We start from the raw sequence: 20,295 nt of genomic DNA, 5'->3' as shown, positions 1-20,295 counted from the left end.
AGGCGAGATGAGACGAAGCGAAAGACAGGCGCCCCATTTATGGCCAGTGAATGCACTGAAAAAGGCAGCAACAACGAGAATTCAGTCCGAAGCGAGAGGTCCGGCTTCGACGGGCGCCGCCATGTTTGTCGCCGCGCGGCGGACCTCCAGATGGTTGCCAGACGAGACTACCATCTCATACAGATGTGCTCCCACATTAATAAATCCTATTTTAAAATGTTCTACCGCACTCCTTGGCACCACAGCTGGCTAAACGGTAATTTGAGTAAAGAGCTATCGGTTGCCGCAAAGAAAATATGGTCGATAAAATTCAGTAGGCTGACCCTTTAATACACGTCGGCTGCGCCGCTGCAGGGCTGCTTTAGCGTGCTCTTAACAAGAATCCTTTATATAAGGGTGCGGATGCATAGGTACAGGAAATAGAGTTGAACCTGTGCCGTCTACCTTCTTGGAGGGGCCGTGGAGGAGATATGAGGGAAAACGTTCAGCGTGGAGACGCGCACATGTATCTTTTTTTTATATAGAAAAGTTAACTGAGCCCTTGTAGCCTGTGCAGCATAGCTGTTAGAAATGGGTGGTTTGTTGATCGGAAACAAAAAAAAGCATGAGGCAAGTTGGTAAGTAAGCAAACGTTAGAGGTCTGCTTCACCAGCTTCTAGAAGGGGAAACAATTTGTCTCTCTACGTAGCCCAATTAATAGCACCACATGGTGGCAGCAAACACCGAAGATTGCCTCGTAGATATCAAAACGTTAATCATGCTCTACATGCCGTAACATTAAGTTCGTCTTAGGGGCAGCGTGAAGTAAGTTATTCTGAGTCGCAGGCTATCGACTTATTCCTGAACACGCCTTAGTCTTTGCACGCTAAGACCATGCTAAAGGAAGAGCGGCGCAGATCCGAAGGGCTCCACACTTTGTGGGATATGTCAGTGTATGTTAAGGAGCCCCAGGTAGTCGGAATTTCTAGAGCCCTTCACTACGGCGTCCCTCGTAGCCTGAGTCAACTTGGGCGTTAAACCCCCGTAAATCAAACCATACCAATCAGAGATTTTTTTCCTCTCTCTGTAACATGGGTGAACGACTGTCTCCATAACAGCAAACAACGGCGATCACCGATATATAAGAATGGCAGACAAATCCACTCATAAATTAGATATACTCCTTCCCCCTCCCACGCCGAAACTCCTAATCCTTGAGCAGAAGCATATACATTTCAACATTTTTATCCTCCACGAAAGTGCGTTCTGTCTTTTCCAAAGGTAATCATACTGGACGGTTTGCTTCTCAGTCGTACAGTGGAGCCCCTGTGCCACCCCTAAAGCTCTATATCTCTGTAAGCGGCGCAGAACTCTTGTCACCACCTTTCGGGACTTTCTGCTCGTTAGGGAAGCCACCATACAGCCTGGTTACTTTCGGCAAAGACCGCCCATGCACCGCGTGCACATTGCACGCGGTGTACGCACACTGCACGCACCGTTCACTAACCGCGACAGCGTACAAATAAGTGTACATGTACGCGCAGAAGCCAAGCACTAGCTCCAACGAAGGGCAACACTGCACAACGCCAAGTCCAAAGCACGGGCGATGGGAGCACGAAGTTGTAGCAGCACCGTAAAGTCAACAGTAACGTAATTCTCTTCCCAACTTTTTTTTTTTTGTTGCGTGTATGTAAGCTACGTTACTCTCGCAAGACAAAAATTATTTTGGGACTAAGTTCGAACAAGACCATGGCGGCCGTGTTTCGATGGTGGCGGATTGCAAAAGGCGCCCGTGTGCTGTGAGATGTCAGTGCACGTCAAAGGTCCCTGGATGGTCGAAATTATTCCAGCGACCTCCACTACGGCACCTCTTTTTCTCTTTCTTCTTTCACTCCCTCCTTCCTCCCTTCCCTTACGGCGCGGTTCAGGTGTCCGCCGAGATATGCGAAACAGACACTGCGCCATTTCCTTTCCCCCCCCCCAAAAAAAAAACAAACTATTTGCCAATTTTAAGAAGAAAATTTAAGAAAAAAGGTTCCCGGCCCAACTCTCGCAAAGCAGATTATATTGTGACTAAAATGAAAAAAGAAACAAGAAAATTGTTTTCCAGTTGGCACCACTCTCGCAAGACAGCTGCAGATGGGCAGTACATTCAGGGATCAAAGTCTCTGCACCGCGAAGTCCGCAGAGATCCCGCGGTATCTCTACTATTAGCCGCTGGCTGGAGACAGGTGAAAGAACAAAATTTTGATTTTATTTTTATTATTCTTTATTACCAGCTTCGACGTGAAAAAAATGTAAATCGCAAAAGACAAAACATGTCACGTATACCCTGCATCAAACGCGGGAGGCAGCCCGTTAGTGCAGGCCACCAAAATGACGGCAGATAGGACAAAGAGGGTAGTTTTATGCAGACCAAACAAGGTTTGCATAACACATGTAGGCCTTGGTCTACGGCGTTCTACAGCTTTCGCCGTCTAACGAAGACTATTCCTCCTCGTTCAAGCCCGTTATTACTGTATACCACAATACCTGCCGCTGCCCGATCATGTATGAAAAATTCAGCTTTCCATCAAGCGCTGCCGAGTACAATACGATTGCAGCCGCTGCGAAATTGTTCGCTCACTTCGCTGGGATGAAACCGCTCGCATAATCTTGCGTGGAAAGCAGCGATATCCACTGAGCATGCTTCATTTTACATAACGCTATAACTACTCTGGCTTGGACTGCATGAACTTCGAGGTGATCATCACGCTTTAGCGGTATGAGTTGCCGCTCAAAATCGCAATGCAACAGTCAGTTTGCAATGTATTCCGTAAAACGGGTGCTCTAGTGCACCAATTACATATTTAATGTCCCGTAAAACTGCAGCCATGTATGGCAACGCGTAAAAGAAAATAAGCCCAGACAGTATTAAGCCAGTTTATCAAACATGAAATGCTTCCTGGTGGCATGAGCCAAGCTTCTCACGTGTTCCGGTATAATACATGGTCTGTTCTGAAAGTAGTAGGACTGATTTTTTTAAACAAAATGTATTCAAGTGAATAGTACAACCGATTACAATTTTTCAAGGTAGCACCCTTCCGCACCTACACGCTGCTGCCAATGAGTTTTACAGTTTTCGTACGCCTCTAGGAACGCCTGGACCGGAATGCTGTTTAGCTCCCTCGTCACGGCCTGTTGAACCACCTCTACCGATCCGTGATGTTTCCCCTTGAGCGTCGATTTTATTCTCGGGAATAGAAAAAAGGCTGCCGGGGCCAAGTCGAGACTGTAGTGGGGCTGAGGCAGCGTTGCCGCCTTGTGCTGGGCAAAAAATCGGGTCCTCATTAGCCCGATGAAGAAGATGCTACCGGTTGGCTGTTTCCTCCTCTGACAACACTCCCGGCACCAATTTCGCGCACGCTTTCCTCATTGATAAGTTTTCTGTCATGATCTCAAAAACTTGGGTTTGAGGAATGCTCAAGTCATCAGCAATCATTCTGATACTCATTATACGATCACTGTTAAGTAAATGTTTCACTCACTACACATTTTCGTTGGTCTTGCTGGTCGAAGGGCGTCTGGAGCGGTCGTCTTCCTCCACTCTTTCCTTACCTTCTCGGAACAGCTTGTGCCACTCAGAAAACACCTGATCTACCCATGGAAGCGTCACCGTAGGCCTCTTTAATCATGTTGTGAGTCTCTTTGCCCGTTTTACCGAGATTTACTCAAAATTTTATCGCGTATCGCTGACCCAGTAAACACTCGATGATTCTGCGTGACGAGACGTTTAGACAGGGGTTCACAGTACAAGCGACCTCCTCTCATCAACGGCCGAGAGCCGACTGCCGATTTTCCCCAGCATTCCCAATATTCCCCTTCAACGATCCTGCACGCGCATACCACCTCTCGTCCGCCCGTTCGCCCAGGAAAAAACCAGTCCTACTACTTTCAGAACAGACCCTGTATACCGTCCCGATATAGTTGAAATCCCCTCAGCAAATAGACCACGCATCCACGGACGTGTAGGACATTGAGCAAGAAAAAGATATTTACGTGGTTAAGTCACAAACCGTTATGCAGCTTCTTAATTTCCAGTACAAGATAAATAACTCCGTCATGAGCTTATATTCCCCTTAGTGCACGGCCAACAGCAGCACTCAACAAAGAAAACGAAATGTCTAACAGGGAAGGTTTAATTAACACCCAGTCAAGTTCATTAAAGCAAGGCTGTTTATTGTCTAAGGAGCGATGTAATTTTAGCACGTTGATGATCTATCACCTCGTGGTAAATAGCACCCAGGAATACAAAGGAGGAAGAGGCGGCACAAGCTCTAAGATTCAACACACGCGTTTATACAGTGCGCTAGCAGCGGCTGGCCCTCGGCGCCACACCTGCGGTTTCATCCAACAATACCGTGGGCTAAGGCTACCTCTTATTCTCTCACAACCTCTTCAATAAAAAAAAATTGGCGGGGGCTTAGCTTTGGTTAAGCCTGGTAGGTTGCGAAAGCAAGTGTTTTATACTGCATATGCAGCGCTTCTAGTGGGAACTGCGCGGCGCGCCGTGCCAAGCGGCCGCCGTTACCCGACGAGCCGAGTTGGTAGCCCGTCTCTCGCTCCTGGTATGACGTCACGCTGTACCGTCACTAGGTATGGTATGACGCCAGGGTTCATTCTAAAGGTCAAACGTGGCAAGTGGCCGCCGCTACGCGAAAGGCCATTCTTGGGAGTAGTATTGCTTTCGCAATAAAATATGTTTATTACTACAACTATTACTAAAGACAAATGAAAACAGCATGCGAAGAGACGCGTAGAGAGAGCCAGAAGTACTAGAAATGCACTTTTATACCACAGTTCGACCGTCAGTATGTTCTAGTGTTTCGTCGCCGGCCAATGCCAAGATCGAACCTTCAACCTTGTTCTCTGAAGAAGGCGCAACTTGGCCACTGCGGCAGGTGTAGTTTAGACCTTGCACTGGCTTGATCACGAACCCAGCAAGACAGAAAACCGCGAAATCTTTTTAGACCTTGCACTGGCTTGATCACGAACCCATCAAGACAGAAAACCGCGAAATCTTTTGAACCAAATGCGATGACGTCAACTCCGAATTTAATTATGCGAGCATTATTATTTACGCTGAAACCGGTGCAATAGCACGCTCCTCTGGGCGTTGATATTGCGATCGATCACTCATTACTTCATTTTCTTTTTCCTTTCCCCTATTCCCCTCCCTTTTTTTTAAGCCTGGTGATACATAACGGGTGCATCAGGTTAACTGCCAAATATTTTAGAAGGGGCCTACTCCTGGACGAAATCGAGCGCATCTTTAACTGGCAGAGCTTACCCTGCTACTTGTAAATCCCATATGAGAGACAGAAGATACACAAAATTGTTTCAAGAACAAAAGGTTGGAAAACACCTGTTTACTGGACGCGGATAAAAAAATATACTCAGAGATAGGAGAACGAGATAAGAGAATACAGCTTTGGAAGTAACGGGGCGCGGAAAGAATTGTCAACGCTCTACAGGCGGTCTATAGTCCTCAGCTGTTATATCAGAGGCGGTCGAAAAAATGTCACTCACGAATTGGATCCTACGTATCACGCATTGTGCACTTGGCCTGCAGAACTCAAAGAACATACACTATATATACAAGACGCGTAGTTCTCCGTGCTTCGCTTGCATGCACCACACTTCATCAAAGACGAATGTGCGCTTGGCTGTATGAGGCCGCTGCGTTTATACAGGAGCGCCCCATGCGAGCCCGACTCAAACGACGGCGGGCCGGAAGCGCTCGCGGTTGTCCGGGTGCAGCTTGGTGGGGAAGCGCGAACCGTCTCCCAGGCTCGTGAACACCGGGAACATCCAGAGGAGAGGCCTCGGACCGAACACCTCGACGAAGTTGTTGTAGGCGCCGATGTTGAACGTGTCGCCCTTGTCCACGAAGCAGGGGCTGCGCAGGGCCTCCAGGGTGGTCCGGTTGAGCGCCACCAGGGTGACGTGGAAGTAGAAGAAGGAGGTGAGCGACACGCAGAAGGCGATCGCCACGATCACCAGGCCGCCGACCTGCGCTGCTGGGCCAGAGGGTCGCCAGTTGTTCCAAGGCACGTGGCGCCAGTAGCTGCCCGCCGTGAAGAGAGTGTAGACGGACAGGAGGATCAGGTAGAGGGTGGTCAGCAGGAACGGCTTGTAGGTGCTGAAGCAGACGCAGTTGTTGAACCAGGGGCAGTGGTGGTCCATCTTGGGGACGCACCGCCGGCACTGTGAGCAGTGGTGCGTCCGGTCCGGCTTGATGCGGCGGCAGACCTCGCAGTAGTTCACGCTTCCGTCGCGACCGCGTGTGAGGACACCGCGCTGCGTGCCCAGGATCTCGAGGAACTGCTTGCGTGCCTTCTCGGTGCGCGCCTCGTTAAGGAGATCCAAGTCAACTTCGGTGAGAGTGAAGTAGGCCGGCACGGCCGGTGGAGGGGTGACGACAGTCGCCACCTCTGACCAGAGCAGCAGCATCAGCAGGACGTGGAAGCCCACGATCAGTCCTAAGCGCGTCGTATCGTCGTTCACCACGGAGCCGCAGAAGACGACCACGTAGGCGTAGTACACCCAGAACATCAAAACTGCGCTGCCGGCCACGGGAAGCCAGTTGACGCACTCCTCGGAGGGCATGTGCGGGCGCTTGTGGAGTAGCTTTGCCCCAGATGGCGACCCCACACCCTAAGGGCGTCCCGGCGCCTTTCACAGGTTCTTCTTCCTCTTTTAGTTCTGTTAGATCTGAGCATGGAGGAAGGATCCTCCAAGTATCTGAGCATGATGATGATGATGATGGTGATGATGATGTCCTCGGGCTGGATGGCACATACCCACGGCGGGGGATTGGCCAGGGTGCATAGCGGATACAAACGCACTCATGTACAGGGAATGGAGTATATTTAAATCTAAAATTTTGGGATGCAGAGCTAGAATTTGTACAAAACAAAAAATACGGAGAAAGAAAAGTTGTGAATTCACATTCTAGCAGAAGAATCTACCAGATGAAATTATATAATCGTGAATAGAATCGAACACTGGTTTCAGGGCATATCCCCTGGCGCTTGCCCCGAAGGATAAGAGAATCGGAATAGATAGAGGTAGCCCAAGCCGAGCGAGGGGGATCTCCAAGTAAATTCTACGGAGAGCAGCGAGCCGCCGGCAGGAGAGGAAAAAGTGTTCTACAGACTCAATTTCGCCACAAGACTCACAAAGGTTGGATATCGAAAGCCCCGATCGGCATAAATAAAGATTTAGCCGCGGTATCCTGCAGCATGATGTGGCGTCCGTGCGTCGCTTTCTTCTTTTGCTGCGACCCCTGCCGTACGTCACACGCATGCTACAATTTTTTAAGTGAAGTGGAAAAAGATAAAGTTGAATAATGAAAGTTTGAGGAATCACGAACGAATTCATGAAGTAAAAAAATTTGAGCGACAATAAAAGAAATCTCTTGGTGAAAATAACATGGCTGCGAAGGCACCACAAAACAAATCATTCCTCCTGATTTACTCTTCTTTTCGTTTGTCTTTTCAGCTTTTTTTTTATAACGTTATTTATTGCCTCGGGTCATAAAGGGAGTTGTGAAGGTAAAAAGAAAAAAAGAAGGGGGTGGGGAGGGTTTAAATGATTGAGAAACGGTGGGCCGATCTAATGAAGGCGAGGAGGGAGTGATGATGTGGCCCCCGCGTCCAAGCAATATATTCTGCCATTTTCTCGTTGGCTTCAGCGCCGGGCAAACCCACAACAAGTGCTCAACATCGGCCTCAGTATTTTGGGAGTTGCAGATAGGACACCCTGGGCGGAGACATAAGTGTCGAAATTGAGGCCAGGGTTGTTGTTGTTGTTGTTGTTGTTGTTGTTGTTGTTGTTGTTGTTGTTGTTGTTGTTGTTGTTGTTGTTGTTGTTGTTGTTGTTGTTGTTGCTGCTGTTGTTGTTGTTGTTGTTGTTGTTGTTGTTGTTGTTGTCGTCGTCGTCGTCGTCGTCGTCGTCGTCGTCGTCTGTTGGAGTGACACATCCCACAGTGGGGGATTGGCCAGGTTCTTTTCAGCTGATGATGATGATGATGTCCTCAGGCTCTTCGTGCCAACGTTAATGGAACTTCGTGCAAATCAGTGGAACTTCTTTTTCTTCTTTCTTCTCGAAACGCTTTTAAAATCCTGGAGAAAAAAAAAACGTGACTTCTTTCTTCAATCAAAGAAAACGGGCAAATAGTACACTGTCACCTCATCCTCTCTTTTAAGGAAGTGAAGAGACTAAATTTTGCCCTCCCTTGTATTATCGCGCGCACAAACACTTCAAACGTAGCGCGTAGACGAAGACGACGAAACAGGGGTAAGACTACGCCAGCGTTCAGGCGCGCACACCCCTCTACACGCAGTCTTGTCTCGGAAAGGTTTGCCCCTCGCCATGACGCTGCTGACGGGCGACGACGGATGTGTTGAGAGACTCGTCCTCCCTCCGGCCATCCCGCGTAAGCAGCGCAACTCTGGCATCGGGTGCAGAGCGGCTGCGCGCCACTGCTTCGCCGCCTTGATGAGACTCCTGCGGGCCCTGCTGTGCCCGTCGCTCAGCTGCCGCAAGCGGTTCAGGGGCTTCTTCGCCCTGCTTCGTCTCATGCCCATCGTGATCGAATTTATCGTGCTCGGATGGGAGTACCACACGTACGTGCTGGTCATGTGCCGGCGACTCCTGGCCGACGCAAGCCTGACCTACCAGCTGACGCGGCTGGTGGGATTCCACGTCACGCTGTTCTTCTCGCTGTGGCCCTTCGAGCGACTGCTCCGCTCGCCGCTCAAGCCAGTGCCCGTCTGCTTCTATGTGATGCAGCGCATGGACAACGCCGACCGGCGCCGGCGCTACTGCTACCGCTGCCACGTGATCAAGCCCGACCGCTGCCACCACTGCCAGATGTGCGACACATGCGTGCTCAAGATGGATCACCACTGCCCCTGGTTCAACACGTGCGTGTCGTTCGCCAACTACAAGTTCTTCCTGCTCTTCCTCTTCTACTCCCTGGTGCACTGCGCCTACGTGTCCTGGACCACGTACCCGCACTTTGGCGCCACCCCGCGCCTTATCCTGGGCTTCTGGCCCGAACTCAACATCACCTTTCTCTTCCTGATGTCCTTCTTCTTCGGCCTGGCCTTCGCAGGGCTGCTGCTTTACCACTTGTTCCTCGTCTGCATCAACTGCACCACGCTGGAGATGATCGCGAGGCAGAACATCCGCCGCTATGATGTCGGCCTCTGCAGGAACATCGCCCAGGTGATGGGAGCCAACAAGCTGCTCTGGTTCGTGCCCATCTACACCAGCCTCGGTGACGGCGCTGTCTTTCCCTCGCGTATGGACGCCTCCAAAACATTGTGGGCGGTGTGAACATGGCACAGGTGTTGTTGTGCGCGAGTGCTTAGCTCTCTGTGTCTTTGACGAGCTACAGCGTGACTTTGGACGCAGCCCTTAATCGGGCCTCAGACAACAGACAACCTGGGAAGCATGTACAGCCCGGACTGCCGATTTATACAGCCTGCCGTTGTTTGCTCCCTTTCCTCCCCGCACCATTGCGACCTCGCTGCCATTTAAATCATTGTCATCTACAAATACCAGGAAACGTCGACTCCTCGTCTTCTTTTGCTTAAGAACATGTTTACGTCGCACACAAAGCCGACTTATGAGAGTATCAGCCCAGCGAAGATTCATAGACTAAGGCGTTATAGTTCTGAGCACAGGGTCTAAGTAAGACTTCTGGTGCAAATTAATCGCATTTCAGTCGTTCTCTTAAAATTCTAGCGTGACGGAATCTCTATGGCATTAACATACATGGCGAAAAAAGTCTTACTATGCAACCCCACATGGTCGAAATTAATCCGTAACCTCTACAGTGACTCTCCTTCTTTTCAGCACTTCGTCCATCCCTTCCCTCACGGCGCCACCCAGGTGTCCACCGTTGGTTACGGCGGCTTTGCTTTCATGACCAGACCAGTCCACACAGCAGCCCCAACTCGCTTTCATCACCAGCCTACACAAGAACTCCAAATGAGAAGTTATTTTTTAGGAACACTGAAGTGCACAAAGCATGTCTGCACAGGTCTAAAGAAAAACATCTTTCAAATAAGCTTATCAGGCGCGCGATGACACCTCCTTGTAGCGAGGTGGTGCCATATAGGCGCATAATGTTGGCAACAATGAATTGCATAGATACGTTTGTACAGATGCTGGAAGCACGATCGCACCGCACGGCTAAGACGAAGTCTTTGTGCCGCGCCTGTTCTCAATGTCATAGCGGGAGTGAGAACTTGTTTTACGTCTTCAGACTCACCTCATATCTCCTTTCCGTCATACCACCGCGGTGTGCGTGGAGCATGTTTACAACTTAACTGTGAACTTAGAATTCATAGCATGAAACTCGGCAGCGTCAGAAACTTGCGTCTTCAACTTGAGTCTGAGTCAGCGAACAGCAGTCTTAGCAGACCAGTCCACACAGCAGCCCCAACTCGCTTTCATCACCAGCCTACACAAGAACTCCAAATGAGAAGTTATTTTTTAGGAACACTGAAGTGCACAAAGCATGTCTGCACAGGTCTAGAGAAAAACATCTTTCAAATAAGCTTATCAGGCGCGCGATGACACCTCCTTGTAGCGAGGTGGTGCCATATAGGCGCATAATGTAGGCAACAATGAATTGCATAGATACGTTTGTACAGATGCTGGAAGCACGATCGCACCGCACGGCTAAGACGAAGTCTTTGTGCCGCGCCTGTTCTCAACGTCATAGCGGGAGTGAGAACTTGTTTTACGTCTTCAGACTCACCTCATATCTCCTTTCCGTCATACCACCGCGGTGTGCGTGGAGCATGTTTACAACTTAACTGTGAACTTAGAATTCATAGCATGAAACTCGGCAGCGTCAGAAACTTGCGTCTTCAACTTGAGTCTGAGTCAGCGAACAGCAGTCTTAGCAGACCAGTCCACACAGCAGCCCCAACTCGCTTTCATCACCAGCCTACACAAGAACTCCAAATGAGAAGTTATTTTTTAGGAACACTGAAGTGCACAAAGCATGTCTGCACAGGTCTAGAGAAAAACATCTTTCAAATAAGCTTATCAGGCGCGCGATGACACCTCCTTGTAGCGAGGTGGTGCCATATAGGCGCATAATGTAGGCAACAATGAATTGCATAGATACGTTTGTACAGATGCTGGAAGCACGATCGCACCGCACGGCTAAGACGAAGTCTTTGTGCCGCGCCTGTTCTCAACGTCGTAGCGGGAGTGAGAACTTGTTTTACGTCTTCAGACTCACCTCATATCTCCTTTCCGTCATACCAACGCGGTGTGCGTGGAGCATGTTTACAACTTCACTGTGAACTTAGAATTCATAGCATGAAACTCGGCAGCGTCAGAAACTTGCGTCAGAAACTTGAGTCTGAGTCAGCGAGCGATGACTTGAGTCTCCGAGTCTAGCGAACGAATGCGGCACACATTATCTTCAGATGCGTTTATTACAACTAGGAGTTTGTTTTCTTTTCGGGACCCCATTCATGCTATGTGTGGGAAGCCATGGCTTCTTGTGCTTATAATTAACCAACGACTTCGCGGGATGTTATGATACTTGGTAAAGCACAAAGGTTCGCTAGAGGAGTACTCGCACCTGAATTTCATCAATTCACCTTTTCTAGATGACCGTCTCTAAGCAGCGCTGCTCTTTCCCTGGTGTTATGTTCTTCAAAAAATTTGTGCACGAAATTGGCCATAAAAACATCGGCCAGGTTTCGCCGCGCATAAACTTAAGTAGCACAACGTCCTTCATATCAGTTCGGTAAAATTTGCTCACAGACCATTCTGTTGCTTGCCAGGGCAAAACGTCCCCGATTTAGCCCTAAGAGCAACGCAGCAGGAGGCAAGCGTAGCAGGGGGCGGCAGTTGTATGATATTAAGAAATCTGCGGGGATAAGGTGGCCGCGGCTGGCCCAGGACAGGGTTAATTGAAGAGGTATGGGAGAGGCCCTGTCCTGCAGTGGGCGCAGGCAGATGATGATGATGACGATGGCTAACGTTTGGCCAAAACAAAAAAAGTCAACACTGTTGTAACGTTTCGGTGTTACCTGAGAGAGGAATAAGTGTATGCATATATCGAAATATACGTGTCACACACGCGTGAATCTGAACCAACCTGTTCTCATATCTCGGAAGCCTCTCTTTTTTACCGCCAGAGAAAAAAGAACTGTTCAACAGACATACAAACACTTTCAAGGCATAGTGTTCGTACGGCGCAAGAATTCTACTGTTGGTCGCTTTTTGGACACCCGCGATAAACGACAGCCAACGATGACCGCAAGAAATCGACTCATCAGTTAATTTGAGCTACTGTCTGAAAAAAATCACCGACCACGTGAGCTATAATCCGGTGTACGCAGTTCCATCGTTCCGCCGAGCGAAAGTGCCGGGTTTCAGGCTGAGTTCCAAGATGTTCTCCAGAGGCATTCGTGAGACTCTGTAGTGTGCAGACAGACGTGTGGGTCTGGGCATGTCTGGGCGGTTGGGCGGGGTGGAAGGTAACGTCCCATGGCTGACCCTGCATGTGAGCACACAAACCACACGGACAGAGAGAGAGATAGACACCACGGACGTCGGACCACGACTTAGATTTGCTTCAACCCTTTCGGGCAAATTTTTTTCACCAATACAGGTTACTTGACTCGGGCTACTTGCTGTCGTAGATGCGCTTTCTGTCGTACGCACACAGTTTAGAAAGGCACATACGCCACAAAAATGCAGTGGTTTTTGTATCCTCATAGGTAAGCGCTCGAAAAAGGTGGGCACCATTCTTTCCAGGCATTAGAGAGGCGGATTAGGTGCGCGAGTAGTTCTACAGGTGTCAAATCGGTCACCACAGCTCGGAGCGCATAATCTTCAAGAGCCTTATGGCATGCCGCGCAGATGAGAAGAACAGCGAAAATAAAGCACGGACACTGCAGGCTATCGTTTGCTCTCGACCGCCGCTTCTTCCAAGACGTTCGGTTTGCGATCAGAGAAACGAAGGAGGCACGTCTAGAAGACTGGCGGCGAGGGGAAGCAGTCCGCGGGAAGGTCACTGTGAATCTATGGGAGGTGTACAAAGAGAACAAAAAGAAAGCTGCCATTTTAATCCGAGACAAGATCCCGATGACGGGCAGGCAGTTTCTAGATGAGTACTGGCAGTTGTAAGAAGGGCGTATCCACACGACGCCGAAGCAACATTAGCGTGATCCAGAGTTGCTTCAATTCCTGTAGACTGGGGAGACCCTGGAGTTTGTGACCCAGCATTGTCAATGCACGGTTCATCTGCGGGCGTGCAGCAGGATTCACGCATGGGTGGAACTGGAGAGGGTTCTTGATAATTTACAGAACCCTAACCAAGTGTCTAGAGCTTGTGATCGGCCAGGGAAGAGAACAAGTAGACATGCCTTCCTTCACGTGGAGAAGGTGTACAACTGTGTAGAGCATGATACTCTAGACATGACAAACTACGACGCAAAGGCCGGCGAACAAGAGGTCCCCTAAAGAGGCGATGCAAGAGACGTATACGCTGGTCATGCTTTGAATCTCAGGTGGCGATAATTAGTTCTGAGATGCTCTCCTGACTCCTGTGGAGGAGCGCTGGGTGCACAAGGTGCAGGGCTATTGCAGTTTTCTATACTCATATGTGTCTGCACGCGAAGGAAGAAGAGGGTATGAGTTATTTGAGCGTGTGTCTGTGGCGGAGACACAGTATTGAAGGAACAGCGCAGCGGCCACTGCTTAAAGTCAGGGGGTCTCGGGCGGTCACAGACGCCCCACCAGTATTGCCAAGGGTTCTACAGACACCCCGCGTTAGAATGTAGGGACTGTATGAAGACCCTGTCTGAGTGAATTGTCGACGTTCGCGCAATATTATTTTAGAAAATTGTGAGGCTATACTTGTCGAGAATAATACCGGTTTCGCGAATAATATTACGTTAGAAGTGCCGACGTTTCTTATCACTGCAGTGACAAGGGAAGGTGTGGGGTGGCGGCCTCCTCCCCCAAAATTTGCCCTGTCTCACTTAATTTCCTTCCTTGAGACATGGGCACTTCCTTGAGACACTAGCCTCGTGTACATGAACCCGGCGTTGCGGGTCGAGTCAGGGGCCGAGTCGAGCAAGGTCAACTGACGGACAGGAGGTTTCCTGAAAATGTAGCCCGTATGCAGCCGCCTAATAAAATTTGTATGAAACCTCTCGCCGCTGCATTTTGTGCATTAGATTTATTTTACCTTCATGAAGATCAATGCCACAAAGGCATCATGCATACCCAAAATTATCCCGCCTCGCTTTGCGCTACCCCAGTACGGATATACTGGTGCCGTCCCTGTCTCACGTTTCACTTGTTTAAGGTCTGTGTCATAAACAGAGCAAAAATATACCTTTAAAAATGATTTCTCCCCTTTTTATAAAACGATGTGTAAAATAGTCCGCCAGCCGCTTTCTCTCCCTTTTCCCCCATTTCCACCTGTGCTCGAATCACAAGAGATCCCCTTCGATAGAGCCAGGCTTTAGACCTTTAAGCACTGGTACAGCGGCCAAGCCAGCTCTCATCTTGATTACGCGAGAGACGTCGGGCAAGATCGAATATATGACAAGGTGCAACAACCCTCCGCAGAGCGCGGCTTCTTTGTTGATGCTCGCGCAGGCGTGCTGCGGAAGAAGCAGTGGCAGGCGTGCATGGAGGCAAGGACATGCTTCACAGACAGGCGTAGACGTCTGTGTTATAAGTGGGAAGGAAGCATAGAGTTTGTAAATATTGCCAATATTAAATTTTAGAAACTCTAAGAGCAGGAGGATGAGACGGTTGACAGCTCCCGCGCCTGCCGTGCCAATCAGGTGGGGCCACCCTGGCAACCCTGGTGCCACCAAATTTTTGCTTGTGTGTTTTCTTCTTTCAAACGACGCCCTACACATTGGTGTACATGGAACACCCCGTGGTATTCGCCTACGACCGCTAAATAGCTCATAATTGAATTTCTTCGTGGCGCTGTTTCGGTTTCATCAACAGGACGTCGTGAGTTGATGTTCAGGTCCATAGAGTTAATGTTTAGGTCACGTGAGACACACAAAAAATGCAACATAACTGCTGGTACGTCGTTTGTTGCGATTCTGCTATTTAAGCAGGCTGGTGTAAGTGCTGTAATGAGTTAAAACCATGGAAGAAAAACTGAGGGAGCGCGACGTCACGCGGCCAGCCTTCGCAAGCCAAGTGCTGGCCGCGTGACGTCACGCTCCCTCCTTAGTTTTTTTTTATTCCATGTCGTGAAGCCACTTCCTCCTTCGTTTTTCGCTCTCCCAGTCAGTCCTTTATGTTTCGGTTGTGGTATATTTTAGTGCACGCGTCTGCGCGGCCCGCGGCACGGGGCGTCTACAGCAAGTACACTGTCAGCAAAAACACACCCAAAAGGGAGTAAATGGCTTGTCCTCTAACGCACACCCAAAAGGAGGTTTTTTTACTCCATACGTATGGTGTTTTTTATTTACTCCCTTATATAAGAGAGTTATTTTAGAGTATAAAGGGAGTTATTTTGGAGTGAAAAGGGAGTAAATTTTTTACTACCCACGGAAATGGAGCCCAAAAGTGGCGTCATGTTTATTTATCCTCATTCAGGCTCATTCTTACAGCAGTGACAGCGGCGGAAACGGGCAGTAGCTCTGCGGGCCGCCGGCAACCCAACTTAGGAAACTGCGCTGCCCTAGACCCTGCGTCACGCATTCTTTCTGCCGTCTTCTAGCCCAGCGGCGGCGTACGCGGCAGGAGTCGTCTGCTTGTCGTCTCCTTTTGCTGTACGAGCTCGTTTCGTTGGTCATGTTCGTAGATAAAGGGATGTAACCTTATAATCAGTAGTTCAAAACTGAAAAAGAGACGCTGGGTAGTTTTCACGGTCATGCACCACGCTATATTTGACCCAAAACCAGAGCAGAAAAGATGAAAATACACCTGATGGTAGTTTGGAATGGCAGTGCTTGCTTTCATATTCACTTCATTAAGGCTTAGATTTTAAACATGGCTGAGGAAAAATGTGGCCTCATGACCTCAATCAAGAGCTCAGCGTTGACACTATGTTCTATCACAGTTCCATGTTAATGCAACACATTGCGAGGACCACACTGAAAAAAGCCTGTGAGAATTAGGCCTAAGCGGGGGCTCTAACGGGGTGGCGACACAAACCAAGGAAAGTTAGGTATGGTTAGAGCACTGGAGGCTTCACAGGAGCAATTCAATTATGTACCGTACTGTAGCGGAAAACGGCGACAAGCCGATATCTTGTACCGCGGAAGGCGCCCGTGAAGGAGCAGAAGTCAGCAGAGATCCGGCGACGATGGTAACCAAGCGGTCTTCACTCACCGCCGTTATCAGACGACTGACCAGAAGCAGACGAGACGCTAGGTGGCGGGGCGGATTGCACAAAATGGTGTTTTTTTACTCCATTTCGGCACTGGTGGATTATTTGGCACAATTAACTCCCTTTCTAGACTGGAGTAAATGCTGGTAAATCCTCATTTTTACTCCCTTATTCCCGCATGGGAGTAAAATGGAGGACAGTCCACCTTTTTACTCCCCACTCATGGAGTAAATGTTTTCACAAATGGAGTAAAAATGGTGGCCGCCACCCTTTTTACTCCCTTTTGGGTATGTTTTTGTTTACAGTGTAGGTTGATCTACAGTCAGTTTGCCGCGCTAGTCCGCGCATGCGCGCGAGCAGCGAGGCAAGATTTTACCCATGGAGGAAAGAAGGAAAAGTCAAAGTTAGTTTTCAAACTGCGTTGTGATGCGTGGAACTGCCACCGCACGTGCGAGTCAGTGGCGCTGCAGTCGTATCAGGCTCCAGGAATCCAGGCAAAACAAGTCGCCGTTGCCGCCGTCTAAGTAGACCGAGGTCTCGACATCGTGGCCGCGGCGACAGATTGTGAAAGTTTCGTTTGCGTTCGGTGGAAGTGTGATGATTTGGGGGCTGTGCTGTTGAGAGGAACCATGCCGACGTGCTGCGTGCCCGGCTGCACTAGTGGCAATCGAAAAGACAAGGTCAATTCTGGCCGGCATTACTTTTCACCTCAGAGCGACGAACGACTTCTGGCTGCGTGGAATAGAGCCATTCCACGTGCGGACAAGGACCTCTCAGCAAAGTCGAGAGTGTGCGACCTGCATTTCCACGAGCAAGATATGCTGAAAACGTTCACACACATAATTGAGAGCAAAACCGTGGAAATTTCGCGAGGGAAGTGGAGCCTCACGAAAAATGCCGTACCAAGAACTTTTCCCAATCTCCCGTCTTATTTATCTAAGCCGCCAGAGAAAAGGCGCAGAGAAAGGCGGGAAAACCTTGCGCCTAAAGTGCATGAAGCGCACTACGTCGAATGCACTGAAGGGCAAGAATCTCAAGGTGGATATGAGCATTTTTTTTTCCAGAATCTTCGGGCGTTAACCCACTTGCTATTGATGAACTGAAACATGTGCAGTTGCCTCCCCGCTGGCGCGTGATAGTGCTCCACAGCGGTGACAACGAGCAGGTTGCATTTTTCTCTTTGAATGTTTCTGACAAAACTTTGACAATTGAAAAATGTGTAGCCGTAGGCTAGTGACAGGCTGGCGACAGCAAGCGCTTACGGTCGTAGAGCGACTGCCTTGCTGAATGTGCCCGTCCCCACGCCGGATGGCCTGTCCGATTTCTTGAAAAAAAGTTGACAAGCTTCATGCTTGCCAAGAAAGTCAAGGCCATTCTCTTCACTGGAATTCAAAAAAGTGCAAAGTGGTATCACCACATGAGGTTTGTACCTCCTGCAGGGTTCACAAAAAGAAACTGCTCAGAGAAGGAATCCGAAAAAAATGTAGCTGCCCGAAGGAATATCAAAGTAAATAATCTGCAGAAAAAGCTTATGACAGCTGCAGCCAGGAAACATGCACACTGTACAAGGCTTTGCATAATAAAAGGGTGAATTTTCAAAAGCTTATGCTGTCGGGGTCTGGACCACATGTTATGCATGATTTCTTTTATGGCAAATGCGTACTATGCGCAACCATCGGCTGTAGTCCTATATCACCCTAGAACGCTTGAGCGCACAAAAAAAAAAAAAAAACGGGGGGAAGCTGCGAGCCGCTGAACCCCTCATTGTTACTTTCTCGTGACTTTTATGATTTCTATACGTCTGATGTACTATCTGCATCGACCCATCTAGCAGAAAATACCTTGCAGCTGTATCACTAAAAAGTTTGCTATAAAGATTTCTAGAAACTTCGCTGAAGGCTTCAAAATTGTTGCGCTTGTTTGGTGGATGCAAACAACTTGAATCACATTAAAGGTACTCAAAGCTCTTCATAACGCGCAACCCACTGCTGTCGCGCTGCTAGACCCGAGATCGCGGGTGGGCTTCGTTGCTGGCCGCATTTCGAGAAAGCGGCATGCAAAGCACGCGAGCCCAACACAACATATTCGCGGTATTACTCAGGAAGATAAGCATTGGGTGTCGCTCGATTTTCACCACCTGCGTAGTTAATTTTTCCGCCGAAAATGTCTCGTTTCATAGCTTCTATTCTATGAAACGGAGCGGAAAATAAGGCTCACGCGCAGCGAAACTACGCCTCCGCGAGCAGACGGCGCGAGGGCTTGGAGCCTGATACGACGCCACTGCCACCTGGCGACGGAGAAGAAAAATGTGCCATCTGCAATGCATGGCTCGAATGGGAAGTTTGAAAACTAAAAGTTTCCTTCCGCCATGATTTTACATCAGACCTACATCACACGTTCTATGCAGATGACATCACACTTTGGGTAACCAAAGGATGCGAAGGCTACATAGAAGACACACTCCAAGCAGCAGTGGACATCATTGAGGCATGCGCATGGGAATCCGGCCTCACTTGTTCTGAGCAAAAATCTGAACTCTTCGTGATCCGTCGTAAACAAAGAGGTAATAAACGTCTATGTTAATGGACGATCTGTCAAAGAGGTACAGACCATGAGAATACTGGGGTTGTATTTACAAACAAATGGAAAGAATACTGACACACTCACTAAGCTAAAACGCACGGTAGAAGCGACGGCGCGATTAATCCGCCGCATAGCTAACCGCAGACAAGGGGTGAGGGAAAGAGATTTATGCCGCCTAGTGCAGGCCTTTGCGCTAAGCAGGATACTCTATGCCACCCCTTATCTCAAATTTTCGAAAGCAGAAAAGGACAAATTGGATAGCATGATACGGCAGGCCTATAAGGCTGCGTTAGGACTCCCACTAAATGCCTCAACCGAAATGCTTATGAGGTTAGGAATACATAACACCTACAATGAACTGAAAGAAGCCCATTTAATGGCTCAAACAGCGCGATTAGCCAATTCCAGAACTGGCAGGAGCATTCTTACCAGGCTCGGAATTAACTTTCAACCTACGAATAACGATGCTAAAGTAGACTTACCCCGCGACTATAGGACGGCCCTACTAATCAAACCACTCCCCAAAAACATGCACCCCTTACACCATGAGGGTAGAAGACAAGCACGAGCCAAAGCCTTACATAAGAAATACAGACAGTGCGCTGCAGCACTTTATGTAGATGCGGCAGAATACAAAAATACCAATGCCTTTGCAATTGTGGTTGTGAACGAGAATGGTGACCACATCGTCTCGGCGACAATCAAAACGAAATCCTCTGAAACGGCAGAAGAGGCGGCTATAGCTAGCCCTCGCCCTAGCACATACCCAAGGGAGCATCATCCTCAGCGATTCCAAAATGGGTATCAATAATTTCGCTAAAGGGCGAATTACAAACACCTCCCTCAGAATCCTTAACGCAACCAAATTCTCACCAAATTATTCCGAATTGATATGGGTCCCAGCCCATTCGGGGAATCCGGGGAACGAGGCAGCCCACAATAAAGCCCGAGGTTTCGTCGACCGGGCAGTGGATGAGTCTGGCTCCCTGAATTTCACGAAGGACTCAATGATCACATATCATGATCTCACCAATCATTTTAAATTAGAGAGAAGAATTTTCCCCCCTCCAGACAAAAGACTTAGTAAAGAGCAAGAGGTTACGTGGCGTCGTCTACAGACGAGATCGATACGCACCCCATCACTCCTCGCGCACATTTATCCAGATCTTTACAACCCAAACTGCAAACACTGTGGCCAACGTGCTACCTACGATCACATCCTGTGGGACTGCAAAATAGAGCCACCTCCGGGTGATCTAGTTACAGCTCCTTCTCTCGAGCGGTGGGAGACCGTGCTGGCTAGCTCTGACCCCAGAACGCAAGTTTTGGCGGTGGAG

The 20,295-nt window shown here is 49.1% G+C and overlaps 1 protein-coding gene and 1 pseudogene across 1 annotated transcript; one reads left to right on the top strand and one right to left on the bottom strand.

Moving 5' to 3' along the window:
- Nucleotides 1–5,733: 5,733 nt before the first annotated feature.
- On the bottom strand, nt 5,734–6,627 carry LOC149342241 (palmitoyltransferase ZDHHC2 pseudogene; annotated as a pseudogene).
- Nucleotides 6,628–8,394: 1,767 nt separating this feature from the next.
- On the top strand, nt 8,395–9,363 carry LOC149342240 (palmitoyltransferase ZDHHC15B-like). The gene has a single exon (XM_089542127.1). It carries the CDS (start codon nt 8,395–8,397, stop codon nt 9,361–9,363), a length of 969 nt encoding a protein of 322 aa, XP_089398253.1.
- The last annotated feature ends 10,932 nt before the right edge of the window (nt 9,364–20,295 follow it).

The sequence above is a fragment of the Amblyomma mixtum genome, chromosome 5 (assembly GCF_055824585.1).
Source record: "Amblyomma mixtum isolate Tamu chromosome 5, ASM5582458v1, whole genome shotgun sequence".
Classification (NCBI taxonomy): Eukaryota; Metazoa; Arthropoda; class Arachnida; order Ixodida; family Ixodidae; genus Amblyomma; species Amblyomma mixtum.
The sequence above is the reverse complement of the archived record's forward strand: the minus strand, read 5'-3'. Positions and strand labels throughout refer to the sequence as shown.

Excerpts from the sequence above, each read along its gene's own strand:
- LOC149342240 (XM_089542127.1), top strand. The coding sequence starts at position 8,395 with ATGACGCTGCTGACGGGCGACGACGGATGTGTTGAGAGACTCGTCCTC.